At 39.6% G+C, this 22,408-nt stretch overlaps 2 protein-coding genes across 2 annotated transcripts; one reads left to right on the forward strand and one right to left on the reverse strand.

The window, feature by feature from the left end:
• The first annotated feature begins 807 nt into the window (after positions 1–807).
• Positions 808–8,455, forward strand: LOC130160846 (solute carrier family 22 member 2-like). The gene is made up of 12 exons (XM_056363612.1): positions 808–2,069; positions 2,681–2,728; positions 2,935–3,038; positions 3,799–3,953; positions 4,983–5,151; positions 6,039–6,153; positions 6,274–6,374; positions 6,458–6,672; positions 7,055–7,163; positions 7,265–7,377; positions 7,497–7,596; positions 8,269–8,455. Exons 1-12 carry the CDS (start codon positions 1,716–1,718, stop codon positions 8,354–8,356), a joined length of 1,671 nt encoding a protein of 556 aa, XP_056219587.1. The 5' UTR covers positions 808–1,715; the 3' UTR covers positions 8,357–8,455.
• Positions 8,452–21,996, reverse strand: plg (plasminogen). Its single transcript, XM_056363611.1, has 19 exons — positions 21,851–21,996; positions 18,760–18,895; positions 18,542–18,648; positions 17,379–17,493; positions 17,140–17,279; positions 16,446–16,566; positions 16,198–16,316; positions 15,140–15,302; positions 14,832–14,956; positions 14,117–14,276; positions 13,215–13,402; positions 12,962–13,110; positions 12,726–12,819; positions 12,204–12,318; positions 11,356–11,430; positions 11,107–11,247; positions 10,023–10,129; positions 9,115–9,260; positions 8,452–8,873 (listed from the first exon to the last, which is right to left on the reverse strand). Exons 1-19 carry the CDS (start codon positions 21,897–21,899, stop codon positions 8,712–8,714), a joined length of 2,412 nt encoding a protein of 803 aa, XP_056219586.1. The 5' UTR covers positions 21,900–21,996; the 3' UTR covers positions 8,452–8,711.
• Between the last annotated feature and the right edge of the window lie 412 nt (positions 21,997–22,408).

Below are 22,408 nucleotides of genomic sequence, written 5' to 3' on the forward strand. Positions count from 1 at the left end.
ACTATAGCTGAGTAAATTGTGATAAACCAAAGGAAAAAGAGGTTTTTGTCCTCCCATAGAATTTATTTTAAATCAGACAGTGGATAACACCATGATAACAATGGTTCCATGCACTGGGATGCCACTGATTTCATTCAGCAACTTCATGACTACAACTTTAACAATGTAGGCAGAGATAGCACAAAGCACACAAATTCTACAAAGGTTTTAATAGAGATGGGGCCAGGTGGATTCTCCATTTGGACACTTAGATAGCCAAAGTGTGCCAAAGGGGTTTTTTCCTTTTGAAAGGGAATCTGGCAACTAAATACTAATGATTTCCAGTACAGGAGGCTATGTGCACACAATACAACCCGTAGCCACTTCATTTACACTGTGCATCATCAGATTCTACCATTGTTCACAACCACTGTGTGTAAAAAAAAAAAAAAAAACAACTATAATTTTGTCTCCATTTTGCCTCTGAATCTCTTCCGGGTCATATAAATTAATATATTATGTTGATTCTACATCGTAGATAAAATAAACATAAAACTTACTATATACAAAGTTCAAAATACAGTAAAAGTTGAATCGGCCGTGCGTCACGCGTAAAATCCCAAATGTAGTGAAAATCTCTTGTACTTACGCACGGGGTAGTATCGCGAGGAAGCAAGTTTCATAGGAGTGTGACATACCGTTCGAAACCTCGCGAGATGTAGATAACGATAGCGCTGTATTTTTACACAGCAATACCACAAAACGCGCGCGAGATGGCAACAAAAGACCGAGTGAGATTCAGGCTTGGGGCTCAGTCTCTGCTGTCCAGGCCTCCATCTCGGCCAACTTGCCTGGAAAATCGTATGGATAGACTCAAAATGACCATGAAAGGCTAAGAAAACAATATTCGTTGCTTTTGATTAGAACCGCTTTGAGATATGATGGAATATTTAGTCATAAACGCAAAATGTGACATGTGGACTGTAAAATGAGACGTTTGGCCCCCTGTTTCCTTTACAAGGACAGATAACATATGGAGAAGATAAGCTCGATAACGAAAAAAATGGCGCTCAAAATCATAAAAATTCTGACAAAATGGCCACAGTTTACTGAGCTGTCGAATAACTATGTAATTCACTATTTAATGTACAATTACTTAAATTCACCATTTTAAATTTGCTTAATCCTCCTGCGTAAATATAATATTTATTGCATATGATTCTGATTGAATACATTTATATTTGTAATAAATAAAAATAAAAATTAGACCATCCTTGTACTGTGCTGTTTAACATATAGGGCCATTTTTGATGCAGCCTCTAGGAGTCATAAAAGGCCGACATTTTCAAGTGTTATCCACTTTTGACTTTTCAGCATTCAAAAACATCTTTGTCCTGTGACACCATCATGATGCATAACTTAAAACTGAGAATTTGTTTTGGCTCCAGTTGAGGTTCATTCAGTGATTGCATAATTCTTCTGCCATTCTCTGTTTAACTCCATTAAACAGTAACATGTTGTTTCCACTGCAGCTTTAACTATTTTTGACTGTTTTTTTTTTTGGACTTTAGCTCAAAGATCACCCTGGTTAGTGAGGTGCACTGTGAAGTCTGTCAAAATCTTTAAAGCAGATCACTAGCCTTTTCCTCTAGGCTACAATGCACTGAGAACAGAACTTCATCCAAAGTGTAAAACCTTAGATACCAAAAAAATTTAAGTCTTGGATCTCAGCGGTAATGACAACCTTTGATGACCTCCTGGAGGAGGCTGGGACTTTTGGCCATTGTCAGAGGCGTATCTTTGCCCTGCTCTGTCTGCTGTCATTGCCTTTTGCAGGTGTGTACGTCGGCATCGTCTTCCAGGGTTTCACCCCGGATCACTGGTGTCGGGACTCTGCGGTGGTGGAGATGAGGCAGGCGTGCGGCTGGAGCCTGGCAGACAGTCGCAGGCTGACGGTGCCTCTGGTCAACAGCTCTGGGGTGCTGCAGCAGAGCAGCTGTGAGCAGTACAAGGTGGACTGGAACAGCACAGGACTCACCTGTGACACCCAGGAACTGGACCTCAGTGGAGTCCCAGTCTCCATGTGCAAGGTGAGATCTTAGATATTAGTTGCTCTTGGATTATTTGGTTCTGCAGTAAAAATGTCTCAAACTCAAATTGCCTTGAGTCTTAATTTGTGTGTGTTCAAGGACAGATTCAAATACCATACACAGTACTGTGCAAAATATAAGGCACTTTATATCTTTATATTCTTATCCTTGATCAGTCCCAAACTCATTCTGCCCATTACAGTGACCCCAAACATTTATTCATAGTTAAAAATCTTTTTTGTTTTGTCTTTCTCTCCATTTCTTTCAAAGTAATGTCTGCACCTGTGACCCTGAGGTTGTGAAAGCGCTCTTTTAAATATGAATAAAAATTTCAATGCAAAAAAAAACAAAACAGAGCACTTTCATGGCACTTTCTCAGCCTTGTGGACAGTGGTTTGCACAGATTCCTAAGAGTTTAATGGCAGAAATGAACAGTGGGCCCCTCTTTGGTTTAAGGTTCATTTTTTAAGCCAAAGTCACACCAGGGAAGGAGAATTACTTCTAATTAGTTGGTTTCCTTTTTAATTCTGATGTGTTTTGATGATAACATTTTACAGTAAGAATAACATTACTATCTGTATTAAAAGCAATGTTTTATTTTTGTCTTTAAGGACGGCTGGGAGTATCAGAATGAAGGGAGGAAGTCCTTTGTCACAGAGGTGAGAAAAGAAATTTGACGCATTTGTTCTTCAAAGTGATTTCATTCATTACAAACCTGAAACAACATAATCCACTCAATATTCTAAATAATGCTTCTCAGTTCAATCAAATAATAAAAGTTGTGCAATGTAATATGTATTTTATTGTACAAAAATAAGGATATCCTGTATGTAGACATATGTAGCCTTCTTCCTTTTGGTCTCAGTTTGACCTGGTGTGTTCAGATGGATGGTTGGTCGACATGTACCAGTCCACTCTCAACGCGGGCTTCCTCGCCGGCAGCTTTGCCTTCGGCTACTTTGCCGACAGGTGAGGTCTTACACTGGCTTATAACCAGCTACGTAATTCATCAGAACTGCTTATTGGTCAAAAACCTTCAGAAGCCCCCTTCTCCCACACCTGTCCGACATCAGATTAGAGTCAACATTTGCACCCACCTCACGTCGTCATCAGTCAGCTCAGCAGAGAGGAAGCCAACACTATGAATGTCTTCCAGAAGAGTTATCCCCGAATTTAAATGATCTTTTTCCCCACTTTCAGTGTGGACATTCGGAATAACTATTAACACTTTTGATTTCTGACATGGTCGGGCAACACGTCATGCAAACTAGTTGTTTTGGAAAGTAACCCCAACCCTTAGCCAAATACACCTTCATCAGGCATCACTGCTTCATTCTATAGCAGTCCTATGGAGAGAGATAAACCTCAGTCACTGACTGTCAGTTTGTTAGAACAGAAGGTGACAAATTATTTTTAGCTATTAGGATTTTAACTATTAATAAATGGCATTTCCAAAAAATACCAAGTTTTATCTGTTATGTAAAATTTACAATGATGCATCTGGCCAGATATTCTGTATCCTTGGTTTTAAAAAGGTCCACATTTGTCTAGTTAATGTTCTAGTTCTATGTAAACCTCACCTAATTTAACCAACACAATCAGTGATACCTTCAAAAATGTTTGCCAAAAATACAATAAAAGATCTAAGCTTACTTTTTATACTTGTCTCAACCCTCTCTTATTTTGAAAGGAATCACCTCTTGCTGCTTGTTTTTCCATCTGTCTGCAGGTTTGGCAGGAAGGTCAGTTTCCTGATGTCATTCATACTGAATGCGATCTCTGGGTTTGCGCTGGCTGTGGCTCCAAACTACATCTCCCTCCTGGTGTTCAGGACCATCTTTGGCTTCGGAGCCAAAGGAGGCTGGATGACTTCCTACGTGCTGCGTAATGATGATTTCAGTGTTTGACGTAGAATTTTTTTATCTCACTAATTATATATTTACTAACTACCTACAGTAGCTAAATCAGATAAACATTACGAACAGACTGCTGTTATATGTGCGAGTTATAACTTATATATATATATAAGTTTCAGTTAGAGGGATAGTTGCATGGTCAAAGATTTATGGTTCTCACAATTCACCTTCAACTTCATACTCAAACAATCCAAGGGTTGACTCTGACCTACATCAAACTAATAGTTAAGTTACATCTAAATTCTTCTGTCGCACAAAGAGGTCCAGTTATTGACTATGTTATGTAGGATTTCTTTGCCAGTATTTCTGTGTGAATTATGACTTTTTTAAAACTAAAAACCTGGCTGACCAAGCAAGCATGCTAAATTTGCTCAGCTGGAAACATTTGCGTTCAGGAAAAGCTGAACAGTTTAAAAGGAAATTTTGATGAAAAATTCATCCGAGAGTGTGAAAATACAGAAACAAACTGTAGCAGATAATCTCAGCTCAGTCTAGACCTGTAGCAGAGCTGAGACACTGTGTCTTCCTCTGCTAATTCATCAGTAGGACTCAGGATAGTTTCCATGGACAAATGAGAACAACAGACCATGTCTTCACTGCTGTATATTTACAACCTGTTACTGTGGTCTCTAAAACCTCTTTCCCTGCTCTTTGCTCCTTCCACAACTTTGTTAGAGAAGCACAGATTATGATTTGCTGTTATTGCCACAGGTCAGCAGGTGTCACTGACTGGCTGGGTTCAGAGGGAGCCTGGGGGGGTAGGCTGCCCAGCGATCAGTCAGTCTTTATTTTTATGAAAGCATCTGACTTGCATTTGACTGCAAATGAAGACTGGCGTCACAGTACAGATCAGTCGAGAAAATCTGATTGTTTAGTGGACAGTTTACAGATAGGTTCAAATACCACATACAGTTACAAAATTAGTCATTTCTTCATGTCCCTCTTGCAGCAGTCTCACTTTGTTCATTTTGTTCTGGTGAAATACACTTTCTCCCAGTGACAGAGATAGTTGGAGTGGAGTACAGACGAACAGTGGGCATATTGTACCAGATGTTCTTCAGTGTCGGCGTCCTCATCCTCCCTCTGCTCGCCTACTTCATCACTGACTGGCGCTGGCTGCAGGTCACCATCACTGCCCCCTACATCCTCTTCCTGTCCTACTACTGGTGAGAGACTTTATATTCTTGGCTGTAGATTTGGTTGCAGTCATCGTCTGGTCCCTCGTGGCATTTTATGTCTGTCTTTAAGTACTTTTCCATAAAACAAGCCAGGTCATGAAGGAAGAGCACATGCTCTCTCTCACATGCACTGAGATATGATCTCAGTGTTTTTGAATTGCAGTGAACACCTCTCCTTCCATTTGTTTATACATTATGAGACCACCACCCTTGGTTTTGATATAAATGCAAGCTGTATCCTCCAACATCAGAGATTCTTCAGGCTGCAACTGGCATTTATTGTGGATTACTGCTCATTATTAAATAGGTTGGCAGCTCAGAGGTGAACCACGAACACTAACCATTAATGACAATGTCTCCTATCCCACATCCAGTCAGAGACTTTTGTTGCATGTCGTTCCCAAACTCTCTCATTGCTTGTCATTTCTGCTGTAGCATGTTTTGTCATCCTTTTAACATGTTTAACATGTTAAAAGATTGTTTGGTTGGTGATGTTTGGTTGCTAGGTGCTTTTTGGAAAAAAAGACACTAAAAATGTCTGAAAAGTTGGTAAATGTAGCAACAAATGTGCTAAGTTTTTTTTTTTTGCACCAAATCATTTTGAAAGAGCAGTGACCAACTAATGCTGCGACCTTATCACTGTGTCAGACCAATGGTTTAACTTCATCACTCAGTCAGTCAGTCAGTCAGTGAGAGATCTGTTTACAGGGCCGGTCCAGCCAAAGAAAGAAGTTTGTCACCTTTGATTTTCACCTCAGCTATGATTCACCTCACAAAACACATTAAACCAAGAAACAGACAGAGGCCAGATTGTCCATTACCAGCAGACGTGTGGGTGAATGAGATTTTTGTGTCTGGGTGGTTTTGTCTGCCAGGTTAATCCCAGAATCTCCAAGGTGGCTCATTTCCCAGAACAATTCCTCCAGAGCGATGGAGATCACTGAATCTATGGCAAAGGAGAACAAGAAGAAACTCACTAGGAACTTGGAGGTAGATCGATTCAACAGTTTACTTAACATCATAATTCTGCTAAAATATCAAATCAAGGTGTCAAATCCGTTCCTACATTACTGTCACAATCCTCAACTGGATCATGATTTCTTCTTTCAGACACTCACTGATGAGGAGGGTGACTCCCCCTCTGCCTCCTTGCTGGACCTGGTCAGAACCCCAAATATGAGGAAACACACTTTCATCCTCATGTTCAACTGGTGAGAAGATCACCGATTTGTCGGCCAAACCTTAGTCTAAAAGTAGACTAAGAGAGACACTGAGTCTGATTGTACCTCTGTAGGTTCACCAGCGGTGTGGTTTATCAGGGCCTCATTATGAGGGTGGGGATAGCAGGAGGAGACGTCTACATTGACTTCCTCATCTCTGGCCTGGTGGAGTTCCCCGCCGCCTTCCTCATCCTGTTCACTATTGAACGTATCGGCCGACGTCTCCCCTTCGCCTCCGCCAACATCGTCGCCGGAACCTCCTGCCTCGTCACCGCCTTCATCCCTGACAGTGAGAACAACTTCTTATTCTTAGATTGTTTTACTTCGTCTTTCGCTTGCTTCTTAGGGAGACTGCTTTTAGAAATAATTACAGGTGTAATTATTCCTACTTACTTACATAGGTACTTCATTTTTGAAATAAGTTCACTCATGAGACATTTTGCAACGTTTCACCATATTTGTTTGTCATAATTTCAACAACTTGTACATCTACTGCACCTGGATTGGTTATAGCTTTGAACAAACAAGTGGCCCAAACAGAGGGGGACTTTCCTGACAAAGTATTTCCCAGTATTTTCCCAGAAAAAGCATAAAAGTCCAAAATTCCACTGATAAAATTCAGCGAATTATTACTATTAATTGTGTAATGCGCCTCTGTCTCTGTGCTGCAGGTATGTTCTGGTTTAAGATGGTGGTGGCCTGCATCGGTCGGCTGGGTATCACCATGGCCTTCGAGATGGTGGTGTTTGTTAACACTGAGCTCTACCCGACGTTTGTCAGGTGAGGTCAGTTTGATCATCTCTACTTTCACATTCACAGTACGGTGAACAGTGTGTACAGTAAATATGCAGTGTGTTTATACGGTGTTTAACTGGATACAGGAACCTGGGAGTGTCAGTTTGTTCCACTCTGTGTGACGTTGGAGGCATCGTCGCTCCGTTCATGCTCTACAGACTGGCTGTCATCTGGCTGGAGCTGCCACTCATCATCTTCGGTGTGTTTTCTACCTGTTATTGATGATTTTTATGACGAGTGAAGCTTTGAGTAGCCGAGGCACTTTTCTGAATGTTACTTCACTCAGGGTTTTAAATCTTCACTTTGTATGTCACGCAGGAGTGGTAGCGTTCATAGCTGGAGGTTTGGTGCTGTTGCTGCCTGAAACCAGAGGAGTTCCTCTCCCCGAGACTATTGATGATATCGAATTTCCTAATAGGTGAAACATTTCCCAAAACATTTGATAAAATTTATCACACAGTATTATTTATTCTCATTGTTCCTCATCAGTGGTGAACGAAGTATTCAGATTCAGTTTTTATTAAATCAACAAAAGCAAGAAGGCTCCATTACCAGTAAAAGCAGATGCAAATGCAGAATGGCCCTTAATCATTATAAGTATTATATTATTAGATTATGAATTATGCTTTTTTACTAGTATAGTGTTGGATAGTCACCTCTATAGCAACACATTATATAAGCTGATTATATTTTTTTGTATGAAAGATGTTAAATCTTGTAAAACAGCACAGGATTTTTCTCCGAAGTTAAGAGCAGGAGTAGCGGAAAATACAAATACTCAAAGAATGACAATAATTGTACTGAAGTACGTGTATGAGCAAGTTACTTTCCACCACTGGTAAAAAATATTATGGCAATACATTATTATTATTATTAGGTTTCATTTAATAAAATAATTGATGCCTAATTTTGGAGTGAAAGTACATATCATGTGTCAATTCATTTCTTTGTTAACAAGGTATAAGTGTAAGAAAGTTTATGTCAATATAACAAAATCTTAATTATTGATTCACCACTATCATTTAAAGAAACTGATGCAGGAAGCTTTTTCTATTTAATATTAACAGAATATGTTTGTTTTTGCTCCCAGGAAAAAGGAGAATCCACTGGAGAACCAACAAATGAAGAAACTTTTAAAATCAAAGCTGACAAGCAATAAGGAAACAAGAAGTGTGTGATGCATGTGTTTGTAGATAGATTTCTACTCATGATACAATATGTTGCCCTCTGTTAAAAACAATTTTTACATTTTCTGTAAAGCATGACTTGCCCATTTCCTTTGTATCAAGTTTTATTCTTCAGCTCTTACAGAAAACACACTTTTACATCCTAAAACCAGGAGTATGCTCGGCTCATCGTGCTCTGAATTCACTGTTTTACAGAGCAGCACATTGTTAACATCAGATAACGGCAGACAGCAAACTAAAGCAGTGACATTGGAACAGTATATACATGTTAATATATCTAAAGCAAAATGAACCACTTTCTGTGACTTGTCACATTTGAAGCTGTTTGTTTCGAGGCGGATCGTTTTTAATTGGCTTTAATGGTTTTCTCGATCCAGTCGACAAACTTGGAGACTCGAGCGTAGACGCCAGGTTTCATGGCGTTGGCGCATCCCAAACCCCAGGACGTGACGCCCTGCAGGATATACCTGTTCTGAGCATGGCACACTAGAGGCCCACCGCTGTCACCCTGCAGGGAGAAACAAACACAAACACACAGTACAGTAGCAGAATGTATTTCCAACTTGTTTCACACATTTGTTGCATCAGATGGTTTTCAATCCGAGAAAGGTTTAAGGGCGGTTTATAGTTTAAAGGTTTGTAGTTATAGCCAATATGAGGGGCCACTGGGGGACCCGAACTAACCGCTGGTGTTAAAGACATTGTGTCAGAAAACAATGCACTTCCCATAGTTTGTGAGTTTTGAATACCTGGCAGCTGTCTGTTCCTCCCTCGATGTTTCCAGCGCACATCTCGTGGTCTCTCACTCTGCCGTTCAGATAGGACGGACGGTTACAGATCTTGTTCTCGATCACAGGGAAACCAGCTTCCTTCAGGACGCCGTCACCTCCCGTACCTGCAACGCACCTTCCTGCAGTTAGCCACCTATCTTCCTCCTCATACCCATCATTCACACACGATCGTCATCATTATCATCACGGGGTTCCCTTCAGCTGGGAGCCTTTCAGAGGTCTTTGTATTACAACTCACATTCACTGTATTTGATCACGTGTTTTAGTGTGTTTCAAATATACTGTTACACTAAAAGATATTTAACTAATCAAATTTAAAGGTGCACTCTAAGCCTGTTAAACCACCCAGCTCGCTGTTACATTTTTTAAACTTGGACCTGAGTGTCAGAGTATTTGCTGTCTCTTTAATTTGAATCAACAGATGGGATAAAATATGGTATATCTTTGTCACCAATTGGCACTTTATAATCCACTATAGGTTCAATTATATAGCTGGAAAAAGATCTGATAGCTGTTGATGCCTTAAAAAATCTGTAGAGCAGTCTAAAGATGAATTTTTTGCCCTTATTTTGATTTTGATGTTTTTATCATAGCAGGGAAAAATCCTGCTGTTAGATAATAAAAGTCATTATAAGGTAAATATGGAATAAAGCTCCAGTTTTAACATTAAATGAGGACCTCATACAAAACCTCTTTGAAGAAATGAGGACCACCCAAAAATGACCTCATTTTCTAAATATGACCTCACGGTCAGAGTTTAAAACTCAAATTAGTCCCCTTTAAGATAGCAGCACAAGAGCAAACACACACACACACACACACACACACACACACACACACACACACATACACTTGACATACTGTACCTTGCGTTTCTCCCCACCCGGTAACATAACACTCTGTTCCACTGGCAACAATAAAGTCCCTCTCTGGCAGACAAGCTGGCAGGACTTTGTCATTTATCAGTGCAGGGCTGAAAACACAAGAATCACACACACACACACACACACACACACACACACACACACACACACAGGAATATCAGTTTTAGTCACTGTAGAAAGACTGCTACTAATGATGATTATTTTATAAACTGGTGAATAACTCAATCTATAAAACATCATAAAACAATAACAACTCCACATCACAAGCTCAAACTGAGGAAAACTTAGTTTAACAGTCCAAAGATACAAAGATATTTCATTTACAGTGACATAAAAGCAAAAAAAAACGAAGTCTGAAAAAGCTGTGACCAGCAAATCTTAGGTTTACTTAACGAATGACACATTATTAATACCTTAAACCCTTAGCCACTCTTTCTACACCTGTCTTCTCTTCATCACACTGCACTGTTGCAGTAAACTGTAATGGAGGAGGGTTTACCACTCAAAGTCAGTCACGTAAGGGGAGATGTCATGATTTATCAGGTGAATGCATGATTAATAGTGTGTAGAATTTGTGTGTGGTGTGATTTCTCTTTTTTCGGTAGTATCTTTACTGTGGGGATTGATTCAGCTACCTCTAGTTACCAGTTGGTTTTTGAGGGTAGGTCAGTAGGTAAGACATGCTAACGACATTGTATCTCACATCAGAACAGATGAACACACTGTTCACACAGTGTTCGCACATTTCCTTACACTTTTACTCATGTGTTATTGCTTTTGAAAGGGAAATTAGAAACAAGACACTATAGACTCTTTAAATGCCAAGTATCCACAGTTTGACCAGCCTGCCTGGTTGCTAAGCTAAGATTGGCTTATCGCTGATCATGGGGAGACGCTTAGCGAATGGTCGGTTGTTTCAGCCCTAAACAGTATAATCTGTAAAATTACAAATGTTAGTAGTGCCGTATCTGCAGATGTAATAAAGGAGGGGTAGCTGTACTAATAGTATCACTGTATTAGTATTTGACCTTAGAAGTGGTGGGGGAATGATATGTCCAGATCTCACCTCTCCAGTTTGAGCAGAGCAATGTCAGCCCTGTTGGGTCCCAGCACCAGTTTTTCCAGTCTCCTTTCCTGCTTGGACGGCTCAGCGGCTCTCTCTGTGTGGACGCCCAGCAGAATCTGGTAGGCTGAGGGCCGCTTGGACCTACAGAACATAACATTCATAAACATACACACCAGTTATCCAGAGGTTGTGCTATTGCAGGATTTGGTCTTTAGATGGGTTTTTTTTTTTTTTAATAGTCTCCCTGACCTCTCCAGGCAGTGTGCAGCAGTGAGGACCCACTGAGGGTGAATGAGAGTTCCTCCACAGAAATGGACTCCCGTACTGGTGGACAGAGACAGGCAGAAATGTATGTAAGTAGGACAGAATAAAAACACTGGCTTTTTAGAGTCAAATATTCATTTCAAAAGTAAGAATAAACTAAATATGCTGATTAAACCCCATGAGATGCAGCATCTTGGTTTAAAAAACATGCAAATTAATAGACAATGTTTAGTACAATTGTCTGTATAGTCTTCATTTTTATAACTTGGTGGATCAGCTGGTGGATTAACCTCCCTTTGAGAGATGGAACAATTTCACAAGTCTATGTTTCAGTAAAGACTTTTAGTGATAGTCAAATTGTGTTTTTTCACCCTGAATGAAACAATGAAAAAACACAAAACTGCAAATTTAGAATGATCATTTTGTCATTTTGGTTCATGTCTTACACTGATAACAAAAGAGGTTTGTGCTCTGTGAAACATGGCTTTCATTTTGAAGATTAAAATCAGTGTCTAAATATCTGATATCCACTTCTATTACCAAAATATTGGTCATTTTTAGCCCCAGTTTCCATGTATTAGAATACATCCAGGTCACAGAGGTAACAGTCAGTAGCTGTAAAAGATAACTGAAATGAAACTGACATGCTGAAGGTTTTTCAGAATCTACAAACACTTCAAACCATCTGGATGAAAAAATATATATAATAAACTTTGGAAATAGGTTAAAAACATTTTTTTTATCATTTAGTTGAGGGGTTGTTTTTCATCCAGATGAGGAAAAACCCAATATCACTTAACCTTTACGTCCTATTTTAGTCTTGTTGTACTCACTTAGTCCGGAGGCTGATTTGCCAGGGCCATGAGTGAGCTTTGGACACGCAGCCTCCAACAATACGACCGAAACAACGCTTTGGTTTGGTAACTGGCGTCCCACAATTCAATCCCGCTACAAAGAAAAGTCCAGTTAAATCAAAATGCTTTATCCTCTGTACAGTAGCCAGTTTAATACGTCAGACTCGGCAGCTCCACAGTGTCACAGTTGAATCAGCTTTCGTTAGTATAAGTTGTAGTTTCCAGGCCGTGGTGTACTTAGACTCAGCTGTGCTTGGAGCTTAATAAATTCTAGATTCGGGCTGTAACTAACAATTATATCCGTTATCTACTAACCAAAGTCAGTAGGATTCATCCGCTGGGGACCATGAACCAATATTCAAAATTTTATGGATATTCATAGATTAGTTTTTGAGATATTTCACATTTAACCGAAAAACGGACCTAGAGACATGCAGTTAGAGTGGTTAAAAAGTTAAATAAGGAATTGTAATGAGCTGCACATTAATAATGTTCACATACCACAGTCAGGGATCTGACAGTAGTCCCATTTCTTGTTCCTGTCGGTAGTGTAGCACCACGGTCCGTTCACATCGTTATCTGGGTTTCTGCAGCTCTGACAGTCACAGACGGAGAAAATGAATGAGCCAGAAGATCATGTTATGACTCTGCCAGCTTTTAACATTAAATTGTTTGTTATATCAAGAGTTAATAGTCCAAACTCCAGAAGTCTACAGGTTAAAATGGATCACACTTACATTTCCATCCAGGCCCTTGGTAGGGTGAGTTTGTGGGGTAAAGCTGTTGTGCTGGTGAGGACTCTGAGCGCTCCAGGCCTGGCAGGTCACACCCAGAATGGTGATGGAGGTCGGACCCCGGTATGTTTCTCCATTTCCAACTTTACAGTCTAACACAGCAACACAAAAAGGAAAAAGTGGGTGAATAAAGGATTTTAAAACATCACAACTGATCTTAAAATCTGACAAATACACATTTAGAAAGTTGATTTACCTTTCACTGGTGGGGTCTGGGTGGCGGTGGAGGGGGGCCTGGGGTTTGGTACAGCAGATGGTATTCCTGAAGCATTGGTGGTGCATTTCTCCAAGTTGCAGTACTCCCAGCGGACGCTGGGATCTGTAGTGTAACACCAGGGTGCTCGGTCTCCATCTGGGTTCCTGCAAAGATTCCTCCTGAGGTCCCTGTTGAAAGAGAAGATCTGGAGCGTCAGGGCAGCAGGTACCAACAACCTTTGTTTATCATTCCTATAGTCAAACCAGGAAAGGTTTCTGTTATATACAAAACCACAGTTACCACCAGGGGGCAGGATTTGCCTCTGATTTTGAAGTAGCTGTAAGAAGTGAAGAAGTAGATGCTGTGTAACCAGATGTAATGTTGGGCTTACCCTGACAAAATATTCTACAGGTAATGTCAGTTTTGAGAGAATGTTCTACAAACTAATTTATTCAGTTTCTACGCAACTAGACACTTTCTTGATGATTGCAGAATTGAAGCATCGTAGCATTTGTTTTGGTCTGACATCCCGGTGGTCTATTGTCAGTGACGATGGCCTACAGAACCTTTAATTTTTGGTTTTAGTCTTCTCATTGGATTTGTTGTCAATAACAAAAATATAGACTATAACCCTAATTTATCTTTAATATAATATAACAGTTAGTTCTGACCAAGTAATTTGACTTGACGAGAGGCATGTATATGTATATACATGTATATATTCCAGATATAACATTTGAATGAAATGATGTATGGTCGCCAGAATAGGATGAAGGGAAGGAAGGAAGTCTGGATACTTGGGTTGAGAATCAGCTAAAATGTCCTGTAAGCTTGAATTGGAAACCGAGGTTCAAATCTGCATTTGTTAATATAAACTGTATTAGGAGACAGTTGATGCTCACGCTGTGGGGTAGTTCTGTGGAGTTTTTCGATGGTTGTGAGGACTCAAGGAGCTCCAGATTTGACATTTTTTCCCGCTGATGGTCACTGATGTTATGCCACGGTAGTTTGACCCATCCCCCTCATAACAGTCTTCCTCTTCTGGGGGGATCATAGGATCATCTGTAGCAAGACACAAAAATATAGGGTAATTTGTTGATGCTACAGCTGCAGCAAATGTCTCATCTCACTGCGCTGCAGAACAGAGAGGTTCAGGAGATCCTTTGTTCACACTGCCATCAGGCTATACCACACCTCATCCAAAGGAAGTGGACTAATCTAATTATTATTGTTTATTTATATTAACTGTTTTTATTAATATCAACAATGAGCTAATGGACACATGAATTTCCCCTCTATTTATCTTCACTTGAAGCAGAATGAAAGGATATATGTTACCTCTGTGAGTCATTATTTCAAACGCAAGTCTTTTTTGAAGCCTCGTCCTCTTTTCTAGTCTACCTCCATTACCACTGACATTAACATTATTGTAACTGAGTAAGAAAAGGAGTTTTCATTTACTCATTTACTTCAATTAATCATTGCTTTGCCTAGTATTTCATCCCTCTTTTGTAAATTAGTTCGGTCTTCAAAGTGTATGAAGGAATCAGAAAACAACTGTAAATCTCATGTAGCAGTTTCAAAAGTGTACATCACCATCATTAACCACTGCTTCACCTGGTCTAGGTGCATTCCCACAGCTCGGCACCGTGCAGTACTCCCAGCGAGTTTCAGGGTCAGTGGTGTAACACCAGGGCATCCGCTCGTTGTCAGGGTTACGACAGTAGTTGTTATCTAGGCCTCTGACAAATAAATACACCGTCATAATGAAGGACACAAACAGAGATGAGGCCAGCATACTGTATTTGCTTGGGATAATGTTTCTGGCTCCCTCAAAGGTATTTTTGTATTTGCAGCCATGTTTATTGTTTTGTTTGTGTCGGTCTGTGTGAGTAGACATCTTTCCCAGGTACAGGAGCTCTTACTTGCAGGGGTAGTTATCTGGGGTGCGGTTGTGTTTGTGAGGTGTCTGAGCCGACCAGCTCTGGCAAGTTTTGCCAGACTCTGTCACAGCAACTGTTCCTCGGTACGCGCCGCCTTCACCAGTGGCACAGGTCAGCTCCGGGACGATGGTGGGAGGCTCGGATGCTGAGGGCAGAGGACGACATGGCTTGGTTGTAGAACTCACAGTGAACATGTGGACAACATGTCAGTTATATTCTTCTGGAAATTATGACAAAGTTTCTTGTATTTATTTGATTAGATCCTCTAAAATACATATATTAAACAAAAAAGTGGCAAACAAAGCAATTAATTCTTTACTGTCGTCTCACAACAGCAACAGAAAGACCTGAACAGCCGTATTATGTATGGAGGCTCCGCCCTTTTCTTAAACTTTTCTTAAGTCATGCAATGAATGATTCTTTTCATTTATCAATTAATAGTTAACCCCCCCAGTTTTTAAATTAAAGTGATTTAATCAGTTATCAAAATTGTTGTAGATTTATTTATTTTTTTAATTACTTATCAATGTGTCTAATAATTGTTTCAGCTCTATTTGTAATCAACAGTTTCTTGTAATTATAGCAACTCATAAAAAATATTCAGGAAAAAGTGGAAAAATTAGCGTCAATTTCAGTTTCTATATTTTTAATAAAATTCTCAATAATCTTGTCAAATGAATAAATAAATGATGTAAATGTGTTTTTGTCTTTTTGTTTTTGCCTGTTCAATGTTATCCTGCTGCAGGAAGTGGTTTGACGTCTTGCTCAAAGGTATTTCAGCAGGTATAAACACATTAGAAACTGAGTGCACACCTTTTGGCGAACACACGTTTTCCTTCATTCTCAAAAGCAGCAACCATATTTGCTGTATTGTTTGAAAATGCATGAGTAAATTCTATTATTGCATGCAAGGCATATTTTCATATTAAATAAAATTCCAATTCTAGCCATTACTTTCAGTAGAGGGAGCTTGAGCTGATATAAGGTTTTACAGTAATGAAATAGAAATAAAGTAAACATATTTAAAAAGGAGGACTTACTGCAGCGTGGAATGGAGCAGAAGTCCCATCTTTTGGATGGGCTGGTGGTGAAGCACCAAGGTCGGGGGTCTCCATCAGGGTTTCTGCAGTAGTTCTCTTCAAGATACTTCTCCGGGAGACTAGAGTAAACATTAAATAGAACTCTTGTAGCTTTAGTTTAGCTTCTGGAAACAAGTTGTATGTGTTAAAATCATGAAACCCTCCTTATGGTTGGTCTATGAATTCAAGTGTAGCTCATGTAGTCTTACGCGCTGGGGATGTAGCCGTGGTTGTGAGGTTTCTGGGAGTCCCAGCGTTGGCAGGTGAAGCCGCTTTCAGTGGTCAAGATTTTTCCTCTGTAGTTCTCACCACTGCAGTGTATACACTCCTCTGTAAAGGAACAAGTACCGACATCACACTGTTATCTGCTTTGTAATTAGTCTGCCTTGGCATCGTGCGTGCATGTCGGTATTTGGTGTATATGCGTACAGAAATGTAAAATATCTAGGGTTGGAAATTACATTTCTCTATCCACCTCCTGCAACAGAAACAGCTTTCAAGAAAATACAAAATCCAATATAACACCACAATCTACACCATGCAACAGATTTCACATTGCTACCTTTTTCAAAGATAGTGTTTATTGCACAACTCTTTCTGCATTGCACTATATTGTTTGATGTTCCTGCAATTTTGTCCACCCATGTATTTTCCCATGCGCCAACCATTTACTGTACAGAGCTCTCCCTAGTCATGGGATTTCTGGAACATACATACATAGAGGATTTTACAGGCCTATAGCAGCAGGTTCTACCCAAAACTCCTCAAGACCTCAGGACTTGAGGGTAAAAGTAAAAGAAATCTGGAAACTTTAAAGGAAGCTGTATTGTGCAGAAGAATAGGGAGTAATTTCAGACATACAGTAGTTTTTATATGAGCCTTAGCATGATTGTGGAATCATACCAGTGCAGCTGGGTACATTACAGTGTTCCCAGCGGGTGTTGGGGTCAGTGGTGTAGCACCAGGGTCCCCCACTGTCTCCATCAGGGTTCCTGCAGAAGTTTGAGTCCAGGTCTGCTAGGGGGTGGGACTGCGGTGTGATACTGCAGGCAGACACATTGAGGAAAAATGATATGAAAAGATATGAAAAGATATGAAAGGATATGATATCATGTAAAATAACATGAGATGTGAATACGTACTTTGGCCTGTGTGGGTATTTTGATTCCCATCTCTGACATGTCTTTCCTGTTTTTGTTTTGGACTTTGTCCCTCTGTAATCTGTTCCTAATCCATGCACACACTCCAGGAGGTATTCTGGACAAGACAAAGGACACTATCAGCATTACATGTTTGATCATTCACTAAAATCAGCCTGCTAATTAGGTTGAATATTTGCTTACAAAGTACAGTAATGTAATTATCATCTGTTAATCAAATTTATCAGACAATTCCCTGAGTGAATCATTTATCTGATTCCACTGAAGTGTTGTATCATCCCCAAAATCTGAGCGACAGTGGTGTTTAACTTGCAGTCCTTCTCTACTGTGTTTGCAGACACAGTCCAAACACCACGATCATGCAACATAGGCTAAACATTAACCACAGTGTGATGAAAACAAAAAGTATCATGTAAAATCTAAAGTGGAGCAGGTAACAAGTCTGTAACAAGTCTGTAACAGGTCTGTAACAGAGCTGTAACAGGTCTGTAACAGGACTGTAACAGGTCTGTAACAGGACTGTAACAGGTCTGTAACAGGACTGTAACAGGTCTGTAACAGGTCTGTAACAGGACTGTAACAGGTCTGTAACAGGACTGTAACAGGTCTGTAACAGGACTGTAACAGGTCTGTAACAGGACTGTAACAGGTCTGTAACAGGTCTGTAACAGGGCTGTAACAGGACTGTAACAGGACTGTAACAGGTCTGTAACAGGTCTGTAACAGGACTGTAACAGGTCTGTAACAGGACTGTAACAGGTCTGTAACAGGACTGTAACAGGTCTGTAACAGGACTGTAACAGGTCTGTAACAGGTCTGTAACAGGGCTGTAACAGGTCTGTAACAGGGCTGTAACAGGACTGTAACAGGACTGTAACAGGACTGTAACAGGTCTGTAACAGGTCTGTAACAGGTCTGTAACATGACTGTAACAGGACTGTAACAGGTCTGTAACAGGACTGTAACAGGACTGTAACAGGACTGTAACAGGTCTGTAACAGGTCTGTAACAGGTCTGTAACATGACTGTAACAGGACTGTAACAGGGCTGTAACAGGACTGTAACAGGACTGTAACAGGACTGTAACAGGACTGTAACAGGTGTCAAAATTGACAATAAGTAAAAAAAAAAAAAAAAAAACATACCTTTTTTTTCATATAAACCTGCGCTGGTTCTGCGCAGTATCGTCTCTGATTTAGAGTTTGCTGCTGCTGTCCAACACTCTTGATCCTTTTCAATATACATGAATGACCTGTGAGAACAGAACACAGCCAATGTAAGGCTTAAATGCTGAGCACTAAATGTAGTTAAATTGTGATGTAGGTGTAAATGTAAAGTTAGTATTTCAAAAGGGTGAACTTGCTTGCATGTGAAAGATGTTTCACTGTTACATTTTTCGGCACACTGGGCCGCAGTGTTTACTGAATACTGGCGTTTGTGTAACGAGAGGATCCATGCCCCTTCAGTTTTGGCGTAGCCATCCACCTCAGTACCACTCACTACAATCAGACACAAAAGAATTGTCATTGTCAAATATACGGTACATAGAAAATAAATATATACATTTTCAAATGCTAAAATAATGAAAGTAATACAACAATGTATCAAGTAATAAATGGGAAACAAAATCATTACAACTTGGAACAAATATGTGTAAATAAAAGCATATCAGAATAGTAATGGAAGGTTACATTTGTAACTATAGTTCTCTGAGTGGAGCGTCTCGACACAATAGAGAACAAAAGCTATTGACAGGACAGTCAACCTTTTAAAATCAAGTGAAGAGTTGAGTAGTAAAGAAGAAAATACAATATGTTTACACATTGTATAATACATATACACAAACGTACATATATTTACGGTTTACATGTATGCTTCCTTGAGGAATTTTAAAATGAAATAAATACCAATTAAGATGTTTTATAGTCTTTACAATATTTAAATCACAACTGTATCGATGCTCTAGAATCAGAAACTGTTGCTTTGATAATTTTCTAAAAACTGAATTTTGCCAGGGAGAATTGGATATTATCTATTAGACCTTCTACGAGTAGGAATTGAGAAACAGTTAAGAACTGTGCCACAATTTTAACAGTGATGTAATAGTGTGCTGGGAAGCCCGCGATTTCAACCCTGAACTACCCACTCATAAGTGAATCACTGATATTTAGATTAGGTCTCTGGGATTAAGTCCGTGCTCTGAGTCCTGTGGACTTTGAATAGCATCAGAGGATTTGATGAAAATCCTATGACTTAAACCACCACAGAAGAAGGGAAAAGTGTGTAGAGATGAAGAAGAAAATTGGTAAATTGGCACAAAAAAAAAAATCTTTGTCCATGGACTAATCCAGCATAAGAAAGTCAAAAGAGAACAGTAGGAGTATTTAAACATTTTAGGAAATACACTTATTTGCTTCCTTGTTGACAGCAATAAATCTGAAGCTACAAATAGCAGTTTGATAGGAGGAAACAGTTAGTTAGACTGACTCTATCTAAAAGGTTAAAGGTCCCATATTTTATACTTTTGCTGTGTTTTATTTGAAGTTTTGATATCCATAAGAAGATGTATGTGTTCTTATTTGCAAGTACAGTTTTAGTTTTACATTTCCTCTCTCATGCTTCTTTCTGGAGCTCTAGCAAGAGCAGTTCATTTTGTGTTGGTGTAACAGGTACCGGACTGCAGCAACCGTAAACAACTATAAAGATCCTGAAATACAGGGAAAAGAGGATAACACATGGAGACGTGGCTTGATTTAGCTGAGTCTTCCGCAGTTATGAGGAAAACCAGCAGGACATGCGCCCTCGCTACAGTCTCTGTGGCGAACCCGTATCTCACACTGCCCCCTACTGTCACAAAAGAAAACCCTGCTACTGCAGTTACATCCCTTGGTTAACAAACCCCTAAATGCAGACATAGTATTTAATTATGGAGCACATTCAAATATTTACTTTCACAAATGTGGGCACACATTGGTGGGCATCACATTGGCCTCTATTCTGATTGGCTGAATGCTTTCTGAGTGATGCACCGCATAGGTAATGGACTGTAGCCTACTGCTATAGGCAGTGTTGTGCTGTGAACGCTGTTCATTGAACGCGTTCATATTTTTTGTGAATGCTGAACTGAATGAATCAGTTTACAAATGGTGAACGTGAACACGAGAATGAGAGTGAACGCCACTCACGTTTTACGACAGTTTTACGTTATGCTGCATGACATCTCCATAGACACGCCCAGCATGGCCGGTGCTAGCAGTACAGTCGGTTTTGAATGTAACTCACATCTGTGATCCTTCAGTGGAATACAATTATTCATTTAGTTTGGGAGTGGCAATGATTTGGGGCTGGTTATGGATGGATAGAAGGAGGTTCTATTGAAAAAAAAGTAGCGGCCGATTTATTTAAAAAAAAATGGAACAAATGAATGTGAACTAGTTCATTTTTGGAACTGTGATTTATGGCACTTCATTTTCATCTGTATGAACTAAACTTTGAACTAGTTCGAACTGGCTCAACATTGGCTTTAGCTTAAAACTCATTAGTAAATGCATATGTCGATGGTCCAGCAGACAGTCAAATTTGGACTGAAATGCTCAAGTATTTCTGAAAAAATTAACTTTAGCCACTGGTCTCTAATATTACTATAATCATATTATCATAATAATACTATAATATGGCTGTGCAATGACGTATTGGCTTTCTGACATCCAATGATTACGCTGCGTTTCACATGGAAATCTATTGTTTTGCAATATGGGACCTTTAAGAAATCTGCTTTCCAGCACATGCAATGGTCACTAATTCATTTCACATTTCACATATGCTTAATTATTCCTTTAATATTTGATATCAAGCCCCAAATTTTTTTCAGGAAATATAAAGATGGCTCAAGTGGACCAACAGAACCATGTTGGACTTGCTTTTATAAACTTTTTTGCCATCCAGTACAGAGGTTTAGACATGCCAGGTCACTACCAGTCAGCACCATAAGTAGGTCAAATTGTTTATGAAGTAATGATACATCTCTTGTCCTTATTGTAGAGTGAAGTGAGGGCATAAACAGGACACAAAAAAAGAATACTGTATGACCCGGGATTGAACCCTGGGGTACACCATAGGTGATATTTTCAGACAAAGATGTAAATTGAGAATTTTTATCCTGATGAAGCAAATTGGATTTAAAACCTTTAAGTCCAGACTGTTGCAACCCTAGATTGTCAGGCAGTTTAATTAGATTTTTGAAATCTGTTTTCTTCAATATGTCTCAACAGCAACAAGAACAAAATCTGTTTTTAGGTGCATGTCTCTTAATATATCCTGACAGAGTTGTCCTAATGAACTACTTTCACAATGAAATGAAGCCAATCACTGTTACAATTTTTTCATATTTTATGGCGATTATATAATTACAGATTTATTCATAAGTATCACTCAAAGATGTCATTATGTCTTACCAGTGCAGATCAGGGCTCCCAGGAGGAAAGCTGCTTTGTGCAGGTCCATGGTGAGGCCCCTATACTAGCAGCTAATAGTCAGCTAAGTTACAGAGGTACCTCCTGTTATATTATTGGGCTCCTTCGGACGCGTTGGGAAGACAAATAGGACAGTTCAATCATTAGTCAATCATTGGCTGGACAAGGACGGCAAAAGAGCAACAGGTCAAAATCCTTGTTTATGGGAGATACTGGGACACAAAGTGTTGCATCGCAAAGTCACAGAGTGTCATCCTTTCTGTTATGTGTTGAATATTACTAAATATTTTCTTCAGACTATGTACCGAGATGCACCCACTGACTTCTTTAGCTCTTCTGTTGCTTTTTCTGCAGTTACAATAGATTTATGAAACTGATCATGAGCTTTGACCCCTTTCTGATATCATGTGACCTTTTCTGTTTTCTTATCAACAAGCCAGTTCTTTGTACATCCTTCTTCAGTATGCATGCATGTGCTGTGTGCTGTTAAAAATGTATTTATAGTAGGAGTGACAGGGTGCGTAATGAGGGGCATCTTTA

Source organism: Seriola aureovittata, chromosome 19 (assembly GCF_021018895.1).
Source record: "Seriola aureovittata isolate HTS-2021-v1 ecotype China chromosome 19, ASM2101889v1, whole genome shotgun sequence".
NCBI classification, from domain to species: domain Eukaryota; kingdom Metazoa; phylum Chordata; class Actinopteri; order Carangiformes; family Carangidae; genus Seriola; species Seriola aureovittata.

Coding starts and splice junctions, on each gene's coding strand:
- plg (XM_056363611.1), bottom strand. CDS start 21,899: ATGGACCTGCACAAAGCAGCTTTCCTCCTGGGAGCCCTGATCTGCACT. Junction 13,403..14,116: donor CCACAGAACTACCCCACAGC/GTGAGCATCAAC, acceptor CTCTTTCAACAG/GGACCTCAGGAGGAATCTTT. Junction 11,431..12,203: donor CAAATCAGCCTCCGGACTAA/GTGAGTACAACA, acceptor TCTGTCCACCAG/TACGGGAGTCCATTTCTGTG.
- LOC130160846 (XM_056363612.1), top strand. CDS start 1,716: ATGACAACCTTTGATGACCTCCTGGAGGAGGCTGGGACTTTTGGCCAT. Junction 2,070..2,680: donor TCCCAGTCTCCATGTGCAAG/GTGAGATCTTAG, acceptor TTTGTCTTTAAG/GACGGCTGGGAGTATCAGAA. Junction 7,378..7,496: donor GCTGCCACTCATCATCTTCG/GTGTGTTTTCTA, acceptor TATGTCACGCAG/GAGTGGTAGCGTTCATAGCT.